The 19,838-nt window shown below is 34.6% G+C and overlaps 2 protein-coding genes across 2 annotated transcripts; both read left to right on the forward strand.

Moving 5' to 3' along the window:
• The first annotated feature begins 2,300 nt into the window (after window positions 1-2,300).
• On the forward strand, window positions 2,301-8,330 carry LOC125223810 (uncharacterized). Its single transcript, XM_089063804.1, has 5 exons — window positions 2,301-2,923; window positions 3,303-3,453; window positions 3,903-4,017; window positions 5,482-5,599; window positions 8,056-8,330. The coding sequence occupies exons 1-2, from the start codon at window positions 2,365-2,367 to the stop codon at window positions 3,359-3,361; spliced, it is 618 nt and encodes a 205-aa protein (XP_088919930.1). The 5' UTR covers window positions 2,301-2,364; the 3' UTR covers window positions 3,362-3,453; window positions 3,903-4,017; window positions 5,482-5,599; window positions 8,056-8,330.
• Window positions 8,331-17,521: 9,191 nt separating this feature from the next.
• Window positions 17,522-19,583, forward strand: LOC125222800 (cytokinin dehydrogenase 9-like). The gene is made up of 5 exons (XM_048125615.2): window positions 17,522-18,089; window positions 18,170-18,297; window positions 18,367-18,627; window positions 18,710-18,972; window positions 19,064-19,583. Exons 1-5 carry the CDS (start codon window positions 17,522-17,524, stop codon window positions 19,371-19,373), a joined length of 1,530 nt encoding a protein of 509 aa, XP_047981572.2. The 3' UTR covers window positions 19,374-19,583.
• The last annotated feature ends 255 nt before the right edge of the window (window positions 19,584-19,838 follow it).

Consider the following 19,838-nt stretch of genomic DNA (forward strand, 5'->3'; position numbering starts at 1 on the left):
TGCAGGGCATCGAAGCATACTGGCTCCAGGCCTTCCCGATGCCAGACAATGTTGCCTCTCGAGTTGTGGCCCTGGCGCGGAATTTTTTATGGGGCAACAATCATGCGAAAGTTGCTTGGAGGGATATCTGTCTTCCCAAGCACGAGGGAGGGCTGGGTATCCGCGACCTTGGCACATGGAATACTGCCCTTCATGCAAAGATTTTGTGGAATGTTCATGCGAAAGCCGACAGCCTTTGGATCAAATGGATCCATACTGAGATCTTAAAAGATGGGGACTTCTGGACGTGGCAACCGCATGTCAAGGAGCATTCAACCCTTATCAAACACATCTGCTCCATTCGAGATGAGATGGTTAGAAGGAGCTCTCGGGATGAGGCGATGCAGCTCCTACATCAATGGCATGCTACGGCAGACACCAAGGCTGCCTATAATTGGTTTCGAGATAAGGAGGACCGAAGATACTGGGCTAAATACATTTGGCATGATAGTGTGCCCCCGAAGTACTCTTTCCTTGCGTGGCAGACTCTCTACTCGGGACCGGATTACTTGGGAAGATATTGATGCAACTTGCAGTCTCTGTTCCAGGGAGGATGAGAGTGTCGATCATTTATTCTTCAGCTGCCATATTAGCTGGAGTGTTTGGGACAAGATCCGGGATTGGATCGGGTTGAGAAGGCGGCCCACAACGATCAAAAGCGCTATTAAGTGGCTTGCACGTGATAAACGACCATCGAATATACCGCATTTGGCTGGAAGGATTGCGCTTATGGCCACAATCTACTTTATATGGCTGGCGCGCAATGCAATTATCAAGGAGGGAAAACGTTTTGAAAGCATTCGCGTCTTATACCAAATCAAGACAGCGGTCTACAGCATCTTGTTTGATAAGTTTCCTCATGATCAAGTCCTACTTCATGTGCCCGATATTGCTTGAAGTGAGGAAGAAGAGGTCGATCTGCCTTTGCCGATGCCATCTTCGATGTTTGTTCTCTGATCCACATAGTACTATCTTGGGGTACTATTTTTCCTTACTAGGGTCTTTTTTCCTGCGGGTTTTTGGCTCAAGAAGGTTTTAATGAGGCCCATTGCACATGGATAGTACTATGAGTGTTGCATAGTTGTTTGGATCATGGGCGCAGCCCGTTTGTTTTTGTTACTAGGTTCCCCGTGTTTTGTACGGGTCCTTGCCACTCTTGGGTTTGTCCAAGATGTGTTTTGTACTCTGCTTTTTCTTGGTAATGCATTTGATTTACTTATAAAAAAAAAAAAAAAAAAAAAGATATACTAAGATATACTAGTAATGAGCTGAGCGACAGATTTTGAGCGCCTCTCCTCTTTCTTCTTTTCCCTTTCATTTTGACATTCCTTTGGTTTCTTTTCAACATTAATTGATTTCTTGCTCCTTCACACGTTCCCAATTTTGGCATCCTCAATTTAACGATTCCACTGAATTTCTCATTCTTCACCGCAACTCAAGAAATTACCTCTTTTGACTTCGTATTTTCAATGCTCCTGCCGCTGAATTTCTCATTCTTCACAGCAACTCAAGAAATTGCTATTTACTTTATCTTGATATTTCACCTAAAGATGTAAATTTCTTATCTACTCACTCTTTCTCCAACGTGCATCTTCTCAATTTTAAGTACAATAATTAATTTCTTTGTAATCAATTCACCTACTTGATATGAAATCTGAGATTTTTTACTGAGATGAGAGAACTTGTTGGGATATCGAATTCAAACCCAATGCTAGTAGATTTGAAATTTGAAGAGAAAGGGTATAGGACTGGTGGTCGCCGAAGAATTCCAAAATTTGGGTGAATTTGGCGTGAAGAAAAAAAATTAGAGTGGTGGTTAGTGATGTTGTGCTTAGTGAAAGAAAATTTCAGAGAAGTTGTGCAATTTAGAGAAAGAACGATGTGGAATATGAGATGAGTTTCTGAATTAAAAAAATTTCAGAAGGAAGTGGAATGGTGTTCTTGGAAAGAGACATGGATGTGAGAAAAGGGAAAAATGGAAAAGAATCTGCAAGAAATAGATGTAAAAATGAAAGGGAAAAGAAAGAAAGGGGGAGGCTCAAAATTTGTTGCTCAGCAGATTAAATCTCATACTAGTAATATCTATAGAGGAGTAAAAATGGCTAATTTCAATATATAAATACTACTCCATAAAGAGTTAAATATTAGTATTAACTTATTAGTGTGTATTATAAAAAAAGAGGATATTTTTTGTGATAAACAAATTAAAATGGTAAATATTTTATTCTAAAGATATTAAGCATTAATAAATAACCAACGTTGACAGTGAAATTCAACAAAACAAAAACCGATTCCCAAAACCCTAATCCCCAAACCCCAACATCAATGGCCGACGTCAAAGCAGTTGATGAAGGAGGCGAATTCCCCGAGAAACGCAAGCTTGATCCCCCAAATTCCATAAACAAAGCCCTAGACGATTCGATTAAGAGGCAGAAAATTGAATTTCCCACCGGCAAAAATGGCTCCGTTCCACTCGTCGCTGGTGATGCAGCGAAATCGGAGGAGCATTTGAATGCCGTTGCTGCTGCTGCGGAGGAAGACGACGACGATGATGAAGACGAGGAAGACTATACTGCCGAGCAAGACGAAGATGCAGACGAGGAGGCAAACGTGGAAGCCAGCAGAAAAGGGAAGGGGATCGTGGTGGACAGGAAAGGGAAGGGCAAAATGATTGAAGACTCCGACAACGACGATTCTGATGGCCATGTAGATGACGACGACGGCTCGAGTGATGATTCCGACAGTGATTTCTCCGATGGACTTGATGAGAGTGATCTGGAGGATGACCCGCTTGCTGAGGTTGATTTGGACAACATTTTGCCGTCAAGGACCAGGCGGAGTCGAGCGCAACCTGGGGTCCGGTTTTCTAATGATCCTGGCAAGGGTAACGATGCGTGATCGGATTTTTTGATGTTAGTAGAAAAGATTATGGAAGTGTAGCTTTAATTTGACATTGTGCTGTGCCGTGATTTTTCTTTAAGTTTGGAGAAGGGAGCCCATTATTGTACCTTTCAGACGTTCTTTTGATCAGTTGATGGGATTTTCCTTATATTATGGCTTCTTAAATATGTTAATCATTTGATGAGATGATTTCCAACGTGATATAACTCCATGGATAATGTTTCAGATGCTTGACATGGACAATTGTTCCCCATTTATTGTGATTTCTACTTATGAAATAAGATGGCTGGAATTGGATTGAAATCTTTAACTGTGACTTTAGATACCTCAGACTCATTATTGTTATGTTAGTCTTCTTGCAGGAAAAGAAGGTTATTATTGCAGCTCTTGTTTAAGGAGTAAGTGTATCAGAATTGTTTGATTTAAATAACCTCTGTTTGTGGAAGTATTTCTTATTAGCTTTGTCACAACAAGCCTGCTTTTACTGGGATTTCAAGCAACTATATGACAAATGTAAGACCACAGCAACCAGCATACTCATAGTAAATATCCCTTGCAGCACTATAATACATTACTGAAAGTGCCACATTCTTTTACCATAATTTACTTGATTGGTATGAAGTCTTAATGTGGATATGAAGGTACTTGAACATTCAATATGTCAATAATACATTGGATCTTTATTAAACAAAATTAAGAACATAGGGTTTTGGCTGCTGTAATTTTGTGTAATGACCTGTACTTATATTAGGGTAATTCTAATGATGTTTATACATGATACAGTTGATCTTTCTAATAAGATGACTGAACAGAGTGAAAAAGTACATATCAAGTTTTTTTGATTGATAAGAATCTAATCAGATTTGGAATCCTCCAGGTGAGGCAAGTCTAGAACAATATGTAGAAGTAGTTTAGTTAAGTAAATGACTTCTTGGTTTACTATCTTTGTGTTGTTTATGCAGAGGCATTCATTACATCATGTGTTCTTCCTTTTACCGTAACTAAAAGAAATTAAACATGGGATGAGATGGAAGTGGATGGTTTCCTCAATAATATCTCTTTGTAAAAACTAAAAAGGTATCACACGATTTTTTGTTGTGGATTGTATTTGGATCCCTCTCTTTTGTGTCATGCTGAATGACCACTATGTACTAACCCAGACTTGGTTTTTATTTAATTTTCAAAATGTCAGACTGAGGAGTTACATAGTTTTCAGGTGATTATGATTTCCTGCACAGAAACATCCGAGAATGTTGCCATAGAAAATGACACACCTAGGAGGCATTAGCATAAATGGACTTCTGAGGTGATTTGCCCAGTTAGGCATTAGCATAAATGGACTTGCAATGAAACACATGATCATTATTGTTAATGATAACTTGGAACTCTGAGGAAAAAGAAGCTATTGTTACATTTCATGTATGTTTGTTTATATGGTGAAATTGGATGATACAGAACGGACTTTTCATTACGTCAGCAACATAAACATTTACCAAGAGATGCCTCACATTTTAGTTTTTAAATGTGAGTCTATTAAGATAGTAATGCCATATGGTTTCTAAATGAAGTGAGTTGATTATATTTGAGTGCAATTGACTCGTATTAGCCATAGGTGCCTGTTTGCATTTCTATGACTAATAAGCATCTAAACCTAGAAATGATGCCATTAGGTACGTTTTACTCACAGATTCTTATCACTCTAGTCTCTATCTTTCTTACAAACTTATGTTAGCACTTCTTGCTTCTTGAGTTTGGTAACAACTCAATTAAGTTTATGCCTGCAAGGCCATTTTATACCAAGTATATTGATATTATTATAAGAGGTTTTAACATATGTTTATCTAGACTTAATATATTCAAGCTTTTACGTGATAAAGTGTATTGGGTGAGAATTTTTAGGAAAGTGAAACTCACTTTCTAAATTTACTTGGGATGCTGTAGTTTTACTTCTTCTGGATGCATGGTCAGCTTGTGACTCTTTTTCAGTTTTTCTGTGATTATCCTCTCTTCATAAATTATTAAGTTAGAATTATCACTGTTAGTTTATGTTCCACCAAGACTTCCTATTTGGAAAACCAAGATTCTTAAAACTAGATGACTGGTTCCTAAAACTAAAGAAATGGATTTGAAACAGCACAGAAACTTAAATGATCTCCTTCTATATATAATTTCTTTCTACTCCTGTTACGAGTCTTCATATTCCAGGGTTCAAGCCTAATCAGGCAAATGAAACTGTAAAGCTGGAGTACAACAGGATAGAGGGAAATTTCCGCATGAGTGTTAAATGTGTAGAAATCAGAAACAAAAACAGTTATAGTGAACGCATTCTGTTGAACTGGCTTTGGCATTGACCGAATGGAATTAGATATTCTAGTAGCCCTAGTTGAATACATCCAATGAGACCCTTCCAAATTTTAATTTTAGAATGGATTATGTTTTTTAATTTTAAAAATCATGCTTGACTGCTTTGTTTGATCTTTTCTGGTCCCTTTTTTTGGAATTGTTGACTACCTATTTATTTATATGTCTGTTCTTTTCCAGATGAATGAAGGACAGGGATGGACCACATTTTTGGATTTATTTCTACAATTTATGCTTGATGCAGCTTTCAAGTGGAAGGATCCTGGTTGCTTTCTCTGCTTGGCGTCTAGGGCTATAGGTATGTGTGGTTATACTTTGCTTCTCCGTAAATTGGCAACAAAAGTATATGATGCATAATTGAGGATGTGGGGTGTGGTTTTAGTTTTCAGATCCTCAAATTAAGGTAAATTAGGTCGCATAATCATACATTTCTTTCACTTGGGGCACATATAGTCGACAAGGTGCAGTGTATGCAGTTGCACTCACTTGTATGCATAAAGGTGAAAAAGATTCTTTATCTTGCTCATTTAGGTTTCTCAACTTTGTAAGTGGCTATCAACTTTACCAGCTAACAGCATTATGCCTCTCAGAGGACTGGATTCATCTCATACCATAATCACACATCAAAATATACAGAGCATTTATTTAAGTTAAATACAAGAGAATGTAACTGATGTCTGATTAACTTCTGTATTTATGATTTGATCAGAGGATAAAGTATCCTCTCGACAATTAAATAAATGCTTATTTATTTTGATCTTGAACAATCACTGTCTTAAGTGCTAGAATATATTCCCAAGTTAATGTCTACGGATGGTTCCAAACTAAAATAAGATTGCACAAAAGATGAAAAAAATTATCAACACTATATGATTTTATACTTTGACGAGCTCTGCATGCATTAGGATATCCTCAATGTGTCAAAACTGTGTTCTGGATTCGGTTTATTGGGAAATGTTTCATGTAGAACTTGAAGCTAACATAAGTGAACGTCATAAAAACCAAAATTTAACGCTAATAATAAATTGTCTTAAACTTCTGTTCAGAAATAGATGGATCCTGTCGCCAATTTTTTTTCTTAGAGTAGATATCAAATACAAGTATACAACCATTTCTTTTACAAGGAAAATTATGTTTAGTTATGTTAGGGGCGTATGAGTAAGTTGCTGCCTATCATTTTCGTACCACCTTATAGCTCAATTGTACGCTAATTGGAAGGACTAGCAATGTATATTCACCATAGCTGTGGGCACGCGACTATAATGCCACACTATTGTGCTGTTTGTCAGATCGAATCCTATGCTGCCCATTGTATTATTCCAAAAGTTTGTGTAATGGAAAATTATCAAAATAGAAGGCGAGCCCTCATTATCCTTTGTAGAGATTGCATTACTATAGTCAGCTAGTTTTCACCAGAATGCTTGGATGCTGGCTTTAGCTGACGCTAGGAGTCTAACTTTGAGAGTGTTGCGGCATCAATCTAGTACCTCTCGGCTAACAGTAAACTATGTTAGATGAATGCTGGGGAACCTCATACTAGTTCTTGGATCTTTGTTTCAACGTGCTTTAGTTATATTCTCTTTTATTACGTTGAGTTTTCTCTTGGGAATTTAAAGATATGGTTGATTTGTGGAATTATTGTTAATATAAATGTGGCTGGTTTTTGGATTATATTATTAGTTCTTGAACCTATTTCTCTGAGACAAATTCCTACAGAGATTCTAGCAGCTATAAGTCAGTCTAAAGACATGGTTGATGTGTTTGACTAATGACAACGTGCAACTTGCTAGGGGAATCAAAAGTGTGCTTGCCACGGTTAACTAGAAGTCTAGAACCATGAGCAGTAGAACTTTTGCTGGAGTGTTTGGATTAGGCCCACACCTTGTCTGTTTACTATTAAATATACTGATATACTAGAACTAGAACCCAAATAAATATTTGGGACCTTTTTCAGAAATTTATCCCTTAAATGGTAAATTGTAGTCAGCTCTCACAACCAGAATTTCTCAACTCAAGTCAAAGGGGATATGATTTACGTTTTGACAGACATATATCTAATAGCATTTACTGTCAGATGATTAAAGATGACGTGTTGCTTGACCTAATGTCATTTGTTTATTACCATCTTGGGGATAAGACTCTTTTCTAGCATGCGGGTGTTAATTATAGAAATAATTATATTGAATGTTAAAGAATTAAAGAATGACCAAATAAGGTATTTGTTTACTTTATTTATAATCATATATACCAAAGCTCATCTTAAAGAAAAATTACGTTGTTGTTTATTTTATATAGTTAAATATATAGAGTGGATTGTAGAGAAATCCTCAATGAAATTAGTGAATAGGTGGTCCACTCTATCAGTATCAAAGATTTTTTGCATTGAGACTTCTCTCGTGCATTTTGAACCGTTGGTTCTTCTTTTCTTTTGTCGCAGATTCTTCAACAATATAAACTTATTTGGTCTGATTCATGATATGATCGTCAGTGCTTGGTGTTGAAAAAGGTTCTCATCTTCTGCTTACGGCAGGAACTACTTGGCATGATTTGCTTTCTTTACCAAACAAGATCACTGTCGCCTTAGAAGCCAATCTAGAACAATGCAAGAGAGCCATTGAATAAGTAGTGTTTGACATAACTTTGAAGTATTTTCAAGTCTGCAATGATAAGGGAGAACATGAATTCCTATGGTTTGGAGTGTTCCTTGACTTTGTGTTTGGTTCCCACTTCACCAACAAATTTTTTTTGTTGCAGTGTCAGCACCAAAGGAACAAAGAGATGCTCCACAACATGAAGACTAGATTCCTACATCATGGCTCAGAGGTAGAATTAGGTTTGCAGACTTGTCTTTTTAGCTTTGAGGCATCATTCAACAGTATAAAGCATGTGCAATACCGTTTTGATGTGATAACTTAATATCATATGCAGATTCTAGGGGGTTCGATATTTGTTAATTTTCAAGGGATTTGGTGTTATGTAAGGTAAGATTTTTAGCATTGTTAATTGGGCATAGTCCATTTTTTTGAGTGTTTTATGGTGTGGAATTCAATTCTTGTTCAGTTACCAACTTCAAATCTGGAACAATAAAAGTTAATTAGTTGAAGAAGACACAAATTAGTGTATTTCTTTCTATAATTGGAAATCTAAATGCAATTTGAAATTCTTAATCTAGAATTATACCAGACAATGATTTAGTTAGGTTCATACTCCCTCCATTTTTAGATTACTTAAAATCTAGTAGTAGTATTAAAATGGCTCAAAGCCAATGAAGTGTTTAAAGGTGTTTTAGAAATGAGGGCCCTTTAATTTTAGAAAATCTTAGAGCCGTGTAGAGCAAGACAAATGTAGTATATTTACAACATCTAGTTGAATATAGTTAAAGAATAACTATAGTGTTTATAGGGAAAATTATCGACATTTTGCAAAGTGGATTCGAATATTCGAAAATTATCTACATTTTGCTAAAAGAACGACAAATAAAACATCAGAAACTGAATGAAGAATAATATTTATATGTGTTGATAGTAATTATTGTGGTAATATTATTTTATTTAATTATTGTGGTATTATACAATATTCTTTTTACTATCTAATATTATTTCGTGGCACAATCATGTTCTTTTGATTGTAAATTCAAATTTTGTGAATATAGTGATATGTATTACTGAATTCCTACCCTTTCTTTTACTATAAATAATCAAAGATTGGGGTAAAAAGTAAAAAAAAGCTAACCAAGGATAAAAATATATACTATTAAGAAGTTTTTATAATATAACTAAATTTCTTCTCTATATATTTCATTTATCAAAAATAGATTTTCTTTATTAAGTTCATTATTTTTTGACACGCAATACTAAAAATGTAGATTAATAACCTTAGATACATTTTGCAAGAATAGGAAAGAACACAAAAGTCAACATCGCAATTCATGACAACATGCAATTTAGTTGTTAGAACTTTTTTCTTCTATCCAGTGTGAGTGAATTGCTATTGAAAAGTTCAATTCAAATATCAAATTAATACAGTAAATTAAAATTTTGAAGTTGTTACATGGAAACGAGCTTGTTCATGAGGTCGTAATCAAGTAGTGTTAATTTCAAACTTGACTTATTTATTGTATAATTCTAGTATTAAACGGGATTGAATGAAATACTATTATACAATTTGGGTCATTTATAGCTCTTGGTAGCTAGTAGGTCCATAATCTTTGTGACAAGTAACATGCCAAGCTTTATTTTTTATATTGGTATTTGTATAAATGTTAGTGTGATACCGTTTAACCAATCATAATCCGGTAGGAGATGCTAACATCCAACACAAATACATCTAATTTAATCACATATATGTCGCATGCATTGCGAGGTTAGATTTTTAAACACTAATTTGTATTACATTGAACTATAACCTTTTCTTTTGATTCAAAGAAAAGATTCAAGAGTTGAATCAAGTAGAATATATCAACATACAAAGCAACACAATAACACAATGAGACACAGACAATAAACAACATCAATCACCATGAGAAGAAATAAACAAAACCAATAGCATAAAATGGAGGAAACACGGCATAATTTTGTCTCGAATCTGTTCAATTTGGTATCACACTAGTGTTATTCATCTCTAAGGTTATAGGAGACTTTAGTCTTAACACAACAACTTTTTTCTAAGAGATGTTGTTAACAAACAAAGTAGCTCCATGATTTTGTCCATCTGCTCTGTTAAGAAAATTGGATTAAACTTTTAATAAAGAGACCAATATCTTAATTTTTGGAGCTCATATTAAGGTCACATAAATTGTTAAATACATTTAATTTTGCTTTAGATCTGCGTCTTGAACCATCTATCAAATTGGTCCAATCAATTCATATGACACAATCACACAAGACTCCCATGTGTGTTAGTTTTTTTTTACAATTATATCAGTATTAAATTAAATTGTAGGTTAAGCGTAAATTTAGGACTTGAGAAGCACCACAATTAGCTAGACGTCAAGTTATGTTCCTCCAAACAATTAAACACACATATAATTGTGAAGTTAAAATAAACAATCAATCATATCATAGAACTATTAGTGATCCAACAATCACTATTTAATGAGCACAACTTGTTAGGCTACGTTTAATTAAGTCAAATGGAAGGTTGGAAACTTACTCGTTAAACAATTTTCAAATCCTTCAAATCTATGCCGTTAATTATCCATTTAATCCAATTAAATTAATACAGTAAATTATTTAAATCATCTAATAGTATTATTTTTTATAATATGTATAGAAAATAAGGATAATAGTTATTTAAATCATAAAGATTGATCAAATTCTGATCAGTCACAAAAAATTTAAAAGCAGAATATTAAATCAGTTTCAGTTTTTCTCAATACGTATAAAAATGAGGTCTTTGGTCGTGCTCAAAACAACGTTGTTTGATTAGAATAAATATTTTTCTTTATCTAATTTTCCATTTTTCATCTTCTTATTTTAGTATCTACAGACATGCATGTGATTTACCTAGTACTCCTACATCCCATTATAAGCGAGTCACTTTCCTTTTTGGGTGTTGCACAGGGTCGTTTTCTTTATTAGCAAAAAAATTATATTTCTTCCCTCTTATTTTATTCTCTCACCTATTTTTATTTTATCTTTTCTCTAGTTTTTTTCTCATCCATATTTTACTGTCTCTCTACTTAATTCTTTAAATATCATTTGCTTAAATCACTTGTCAAATAAGCGCCTCGCTTATGGCGGGGTGGGTGAAAACTATTTTAGCAAAGAAAAGTTTTAGTTACGAAATAGAAATTGAAAAATCAACTCTAGATATTGTTACACTTGATGTAATATTGAATTGTAACTTTAATTGGTTTCATATATTCATTGTTTGAGTAAGACAGATATTGTATGCACTAAGGTTTTTGGAAAATGGTGCAACTCAAATCGTTGATAGAGGATTGTACTATTAAATTGTCGATAAGCTCTGTCGATTTTATTGATCTTATCTTGATTGTAAGTTCATAATATAGATTTGTCTCCCAATTGGAAAACTTGTAATCATGTCATAATTGTTTAGTTCGTTGTCAGGTGCAAAGTGCCAAATATATAAACAAATTCCAACATATCAATCAACAAATTTGCAAAATATATTGGGCATGTGGTGTGTGCGCATTATTATGTACAAGATCACCACAGGACTTATATCCAGATTTGGGGGACACATGCAGAGAGCGATCTCTTAATTGTTTCTTATAATTTTATGTCTCATCTACCATGCAATATATATTATATATATGTATATAGTAAGCTACTATTAGCTAGCCTTAAATCCTTCTCATAATTATAGCATAACATTTATAATATATATACATATATATTTAATAAGATGTAATCAATTGCTAACTTTTCTTAAATTGTTAAATTGTTAACTCATTAATGCAGTATCTAAAAAATGTCAACACGATGACATTATTGTGTCAATTTTACGATTCTTCTAGTCTTTTATTATGTCAATACTAATGTCATTGTGCTGACACTCTTAATATATTGCGTTGATGAGCTAGCAAATTAGCAATTTAAGAAAAGTTAGCATTATATCGCACTCTCACATCTAATTGATCTAATTGTGTTATAATTTTATGTTGGAATAAAGAGAATACGTGTGAATTTAGGGAATAATCGAGGCTTCTATTAAAGCCTATTCAAGAAAGAAAGAAATCAATTTACTTTCTATTTAGTGTTTACTTTAACTCTATATAAAGAGTTGGATGTATTAGAGATGATGAATAATAGCATAATATCAATTTTACGATTCTTCTAGTCTTTTATTTTTTGCTTTCTATGTTCGATCATGGTATCGAGGAACTCACAATCCATGAATATTTGTTAATTCGTCCACAAAAATATCAAAATTATGATCCAATATTTTTAAAAGTGAAGTGGCTCCTAGACATGAGCAAAACCATCTAATTAGCATTTTGACACGAGTCAAAATCGTCAATGATGAAAATTGAAGTGTTCCTTGACACGAATCAAATCTGTCATCCAAAAGCTAATGAGCTCCTTGATACGAGCTAAACTATCAATGGAATTGCAAAAGCTCATTGAAATGGACCTAAACTTAGTGTGGTCGTGGGATAAAATCTTCTTCTTTTTCTGTTTTTAACTTTATTTTGCAGGCTACCAAGAATGTGGAGAATGAGAATATATTTTGGATTGATATCAGGGTCCACATAGAGGACTTTCACCTAGAACACAACTTCATGCCTGGTTTATCCTTCAAGGAAGGCTCAATACCAAAGAGAGATTATTTAGATTCAACATAGTCGGAGTAAAAAATGATCGATGTGTTTTCTTCATAGAAGAACCTGAGATGATTGAACACCTCTTCTTCTGCGTTAATATTTTATCCGCATTACATTCTATTTTTTTTTATTAATATACTCTCTCTAACCCACTAAATATATAATATTTATTTTTTGATACAAGATTTTATGTAGTGTTGTTTAAAAAGTTAATGAAGAAATAATAAAGTAAAAAGAAGAAAAAATAAAAATGATGTCATTTTTTTTAGAAAATATTTATTATTAATGATAAAACCTAAAAAGAAAAAATGTTTATTTTTAATGGACATAAAGAATATAAGTATATATAGCATAATCAAAATGCAATTTGAGGCATATACTTTACACTTCTCATTATGCTAATAACTAAAAGGGAAAAGGAATTTGACCTTAGTATGGCTCATAGCCCAAAATAGTTTTGATCTAAAAGAATTATGGGTAACAGAAAGTCCTTTTCAAAATCTAGGGACTTTCCATAATATTTTTCTCGAATAGCAAAGGTGTAAAGTATGGGTGTGTATGATAAGTTAGTAATACCAAGATAGAGAATTATATATGGACATTTCTAATTATTTGATATCATATTTAAGCTTAACTCAAAGCCCAATATAAGATAAGGGTCCTAACCAATCTTACCAAAATTATAACATTAACCATGTTTATGTATCCCACCAATTTGTCAAGTTAAGCCATGTTATTTAATATAAAATGCAATTTTAGACAATTTCTTTTCTATCAAACAATAGCGGGAAAAAATCACATCTTTGCATATCTTGACATGAAGCCCGTATTTCTTATCTTGTTTTACATATCTTCTTATATCCCATCTTTTTTATCAAACGAGTCCTTAAGTTTAATGACTATTTATGTACTACTTCAATCCATATTTGATTTTTATTTGATATAAGATTTAAATTCAAGCTTCAATTTAAATAGGATTTATTGATCTTCAATTTTTTATATAGAGAGGTTAGATAGGGAGTATATAGTACTAATCTTTATTGATTTTTATTGATTTGCATCACTTCGTGTTTGACGTTCATTTTTTTACGGATTTTAGTAATAATTTAATTTGACTGTATTATGTTTTAGTGTGAGTTTTTAATTAATTTAACTAGGATTTTACACTTATCTAGTATATTTTATATTTTTAATCAATAATTAATTATTTGGTAAACCAGTCCAAAGTTATTCAGTGATAAAGAAATTATGGATCATTAGTGATATTATTTAATAAATATTTATAGAATAAAGTTAATTATAAAAAATTCTAGGATAATTAAAGAATCCCATCTGAGACTGACTGCACTGATAAATGATATAAAAGGTAAGTGAAAGATATTTTACACGAATGAATGTGTCATATCTACATATTACTAAGAACTTGAGTTGAATTTGTAATGATAATAGTAAGTTTTTGACCCGACATGAGATGATAGGAGGATAAAAAGTTTCAATTTATAGGTAAAAATGTGACACGAAGGCATTGATTTAAGTGGGATGAAAGTGGTGAAGGGACATGATAAGAAAAATAAAATGATTCACGTAATCCTCATTGGTTATGATTTAATCCAAAACCAATATATATTATATGTGCCCTACCTACCCATCAATACGCATTACCTATTGTCTCTCTATACCATAATCAACAATACTATAATTAATTTTATTGCTTAGGTCTACATTCATAAATTGCCCTTAATTCGAAATTTACATTGGTTCATTGCCATCTCCAAACAACCAATCAAATTCATTAGATACAAACTGTGATTCCCACACATTTACATTCGTGGGAAAAGTGCATGACTATGCATCAGTTAGGGCTTCCATAGTTAGTTTATTAAATTAAAAAAAAAAACCTAGAAATATATTTTAATTATAGTGGGGGAATAGGGGATGAAATGTAGATTGTGTGGATAAGAATTTTTTGTATTGGGTAGCGAATTTGCTATGGTGAGCCGCTCACGAGGAAGCAACAACGTGCGTTTCACTGCGCATAACGTGAGCATGTGAGGTGCACGTGCCCGCAGCATATATTTTTAATTTTGAAATCTATCCAGCAAAGTATGCACTCTAATCGTGGTTGTGCAATTTAATTAACTCACTACTCTGTCTCTATATAGATTCTCCTATAGTTATAGTAGATGTACATTTTTATAGATATGTTTGCAAAAATTCACTTTAGTAAAATTGCTTTATCAATGCATGTGCTAGTTCAAGAATATATAAGTGAATTTTTGTAGACTATATCCTTAAAGAACATATTATAGATTTTGTATGACAAGATTTGTGGAATTATCAAGGCAAAAGTAGTCTCCATACGTGTAAGGGGAAGCAACCAACCGATCAACTTTGGATTAAAAAATAGACTAAATGTAAACTATTTTATGATCCTGCATGAAGATGGATTTAACCATTACCACTTCTTTAATGATGGTCGGTTTCTTCTAGAAAGCAAATGTAATCAAATTAAAGATTAGGTTTTCACCCACAATTACAAATGCAAATATATAAATATATAGGTATATAGGGAGTAGCTAGGCTTACTAGTCCATACATTACATCAAATTAAAGTACACTAATCTTATGAAATTAAGTGGCAAATTTACAGCAGATAATTGCACTTGCAAAATTAAATATTACTATATGACTGCATAACTGGAATCTTGATATGGGATATTGATAGGGATCCTTTTGAGGTTACCATGCTTTGTTGTCTACAATCTCTTTACTTTTTTTTACATTTGTGGTCCCATTTTATCATTTTGTTTGAACAAGATTTTGTGTAGAGATTCTTTAGCTTTCATTTTGTTTGAACAAGATTATGTGTTGAGATTCTTTAGCTTTGAGAATAAAAGTTCTTGCCAATATTTTTGGCTTAAGAGAATTGAAAGAGAAAGAGAGACCGATCCTAATTTAAGGAATTAGGGTTGGTTGTAATGAAAATTATATTATAAAACATGAAGAATAAATTATATATACGAGTTTTAATTTGATGTAATACATGAGAACCGATGAACCCAAAAATGTAGGGACCAAACCAAAATGCAGGCCTAATTACTACTCCCCTGTCTCATAATAGTTTTCCCACTTTCTTTTTTAATTTATTCCACAAAAATGTCACATTTTGTTTGGAAAAAATTCTCTATTATATTAATATAAATATACTATTTTCTCTCTTAACTTAACACAAAAACAACATCTCCTTAAATGTTGTGTCATTACCCAAGTGTGCCATCTATTTTAGGACGAAGGGAGTACTTGTAAGAGGGTGTTCGGTTTGCAAGATTATAGGAGTATATCGCAAGATTAAATGTGTATTATATTTGGTTCATGAGATTGAATATCATAATTTTATCCTAATGGATAATCAAGTGATAAATAGTCATCAACACCCCTCTAACTAAAATAATCTCATAACTTAATCCAAGATGGATACTTAGACCCGACAATTGAAAGCGCCTAAGTTGACTTAGTAGTTAGACAATGAGAAGTTGCTACGAAAGATTTAAGCAAATCTTCAACCGTGTCACTAAACGAGTCATTAGCACACTAATAATTGTTTCCAATAGTGAAACTTGTAAAAGAATTAATAATTAATTGTGTGTATGTGTAAAAGGTTTTACAATCCTATTCTTGTTTTAACCTTTCCACCTGAACTCCCACTAGAGGACACAACACAACCAACACTTGTCCACCGCCAAAAAAAAAACAATAACCCAAACACCCCTTTTCAATTACACTACTAATATAACACAGCCCACTAATTACATTAAATTGTAGAGCTTAATAGATAAATTGTAAGTATAATGTTGTATGAATGTGTATTCCCAAAGGTGGGAGACAAGCAAAGAGGTATGACTGCTGAAAGAATAAACTATATTGCTGAATGCTTATGTTTTACCTTTTTAAAGCAGATTGTTCCCTCTATAAATTAAATTAAGATTGATAGCCATCACTATGTCTCTCTCTCTATTGGTTTGGGACCATATTTCTGTGCTTTCAAAGGACAGAATAATATCTCTGCTCTCAACCACACTGTATCAACCTCGATTGCCCACAAAGAATTTAATCTTTTTTTTGTTATTTATATATATATAAAAAAGAAATTGAAGAAAAAGTAAACGAGTTAATTCAAGAAGAGTTGGAAACGTGTTTGTTTTAACTTTGAAACAAATAGTATGTGGTCCATGTCATCATATAAACCAAGTCAGCTTCTTGATTTTTGGTGTGTGTAGGGCGAAATAGGAGGTCCCAAATCTCAATTAAAATGAGGCCATAAACGTCTCTACTTCACGTGACACACTCAATTGAACATCCAAGTAAAATCAATTTCATATTTTCAGCATCTCTCCCATAAAAACATAGTGGGATTACAGCTTACTGACAGCCTGAAAAAGAAGATATAAAACATAAACAGGAGATCATATTCCATAAACGGCAAGATCATCCTTAGCTTTGGTGAAATAAAACTAGTAGTATGAGGATTGGATTAGAGGCAATCTTGTCCTTGATGGGGAAATTGTGAAGATCTTGTTGCAAATGTGTGAAAAGCAACAAGATCTATCAAAATCTTTCTCCTTTCTTGTGACTTTCTTTTTCTTTTCATTTTTTATATTGTTTAAACTCATCTTAAATAGGGAAGTGTCTCTAATTCTAATTTTTCTTTTTTTATACTAACAAAAATCTTTATAATCCATCCAAGTAGGCAGTCTTCCTACGGATTCTTAACACTGAAGATTGGTTGACCAAAACTCAGCTCTTTAAATCCCCCACCCTTCATTCCTCAAACTCCACAACAATACCAACAAACTTTCGTCTTTACTTGGGAAAACACATTTTTAGGTTTAACACACATTATTTTTCCCTTCCTTTCCTTGGACTTCTAGAAACATGTTTCTCAAACAAAATACTAATATTGCTTTGTTGCTATGCTGCTGCTGCATGCTCTCGCTCCCTCTCTCCCTCTCCGCCATCCCGATCCCGGTCCACGGCCACTTCACGTTCGACGGGAACGAATTCGCGGCCCGTGATTTCGGAAACCAGCTCCATTCCCTTCCCTGGGCGGTCCTCCACCCCAAGAAGGTCTCCGACGTGGCGGCCACCGTGAAGCACGTCTGGCAGATGGGCCCAGCCGCTGCCCCAACGGTGGCGGCCAGGGGCCACGGCCACTCCCTGCTGGGGCAGGCGCAGGCGCCGCAGGGGATCGTGATCAACATGGAATCCCTGCGCGGCGAGATGCAGGTGATCAAGGGGAAGTCCCCCTATGTGGATGCCCCCGCCGGAGAGCTCTGGATCAATGTGCTCCACCACTGCCTCAAACACGGCCTCGCCCCCAAATCGTGGACCGACTACCTCCATCTCACCGTCGGAGGCACCTTGTCCAATGCCGGGATCAGCGGCCAGGCATTCCGGCACGGCCCTCAAATCAGTAATGTCCACCAGCTCGAGGTCATCACAGGTCCGTATTTCAATTATTCACCATCACTATTTTCAATCAAAACCCCATCAATGACTAATGGATTCAATGAATGAATGCAGGGAAAGGGGAAGTGGTGGTTTGCTCTCAAGACAAGAATACTGACCTCTTCCACAGCGTTCTTGGCGGCCTCGGCCAGTTCGGGATCATAACCAGAGCAAGAATCTCCCTCGAGCCAGCGCCTAAGATGGTAACAGCACAACACAACCAAAAACAATCATCTCTCATATTGGTAAACTGAGAACCATTTCATAAACAGGTGAAATGGATCAGAGTTCTGTACTCGGATTTCCACACCTTCGCGAGAGACCAAGAGCGACTGATATCCGCGGAGAAGACATTCGACTACATAGAAGGTCAGGTGATCGTGAACCGGACGGACCTATTCAACAACTGGCGATCATCATTCGACCTCGAGGATACTGATCAAGCCAACCAGTTTGTGTCAGATGGGAGGACTCTCTTCTGCCTTGAGCTCACCAAGAACTTCAATCCTGGTGAAGAAGCTGCCATAGATAAGGTTAGATACAAGACCCATCATCATTCACCATTAGAGAAACAAAGAATGTGTAAAATCTTAATTCTGTTTTTTTCATATGCAGGAAATAAAATCGTTACTATCTGAATTAAGCTACATCCCATCAACAATGTTTGTGACAGAAACTTCATATGTGGAATTCTTGGACAGGGTCCACACAGCAGAGCTTAAACTGAGATCAAAAGGGCTGTGGGATCTCCCACACCCATGGCTGAATCTCCTCGTCCCCCGCAGTAAAATCCAGACCTTCGCCGACGGCGTCTTCGGCAACATTCTCACCGACACCAACAACGGCCCAGTTCTCATCTACCCAGTCAATAAATCAAAGTAATCATCAATCAAAGACTCGATTTTTATTTATTTTATTCGTTGAGGCATTTCGTCGAACACATTATGACCGTTGGCTTCTTGTCAACAGATGGGACAACAGAACGTCATTCGTGATGCCGGATGAGGACGTGTTCTACCTGGTGGCGTTCCTACCCCACGCGGCGGAGAGCGAGGAGCTGCAGAATCTGCTGAATCAGAACAGGAGAATCTTGAATTTCTGCGATTTGGCGGAGTTGGGAGTGAAGCAGTATCTGCCGCACTACAAAACGCAGGAGGAATGGCGGGCCCATTTCGGGGCGAGGTGGGAGATCTTTGAGCAGAGGAAATCGGCCTACGATCCTCTGGCGATTCTAGCGCCGGGGCAGAGGATTTTCCAGAAATCGATATCGATTTTATGACCGAAAAGAGGAAAACGATGACAATAGAAGGCAACAGTTTTCAGCTGTAAAAGCTGAATTTGGGATTAAATATTTGTATATTTATTTAGATATAATTATCGTTATTTTTTTATGCCTTTTCTGATCTTGGAAGAAAACAATTGTAAAGTATGAAAGGGGGAAATTACTTTATTTCGAAAAGATATAAATTATGGGATACTATTATTTAAACTCTATAAGTCTATAATTAATTTCCCGTTTTTGATAATTGTGTTTAAATTTACAGTTTCTTTTGAAGAAAATAAGGTTACTGAAATAAAAATAATGTTGCCTAAATTACTAAATCATCAACGAAGACAAAGTTACATGTCCACTATTATCCCGTTTATGAATAATTGTCGTGTTTTTTCATTTTTTTTACCCGATCCATCAAATTTAGTCTTTATTTACTGATACCAACAAGTTTTTTTTTCCCTAATAATGTGG

Source organism: Salvia hispanica, chromosome 1 (assembly GCF_029641045.1).
Source record: "Salvia hispanica isolate PSC_SH4W2 chromosome 1, Shi_PSC_v1, whole genome shotgun sequence".
Classification (NCBI taxonomy): domain Eukaryota; kingdom Viridiplantae; phylum Streptophyta; class Magnoliopsida; order Lamiales; family Lamiaceae; genus Salvia; species Salvia hispanica.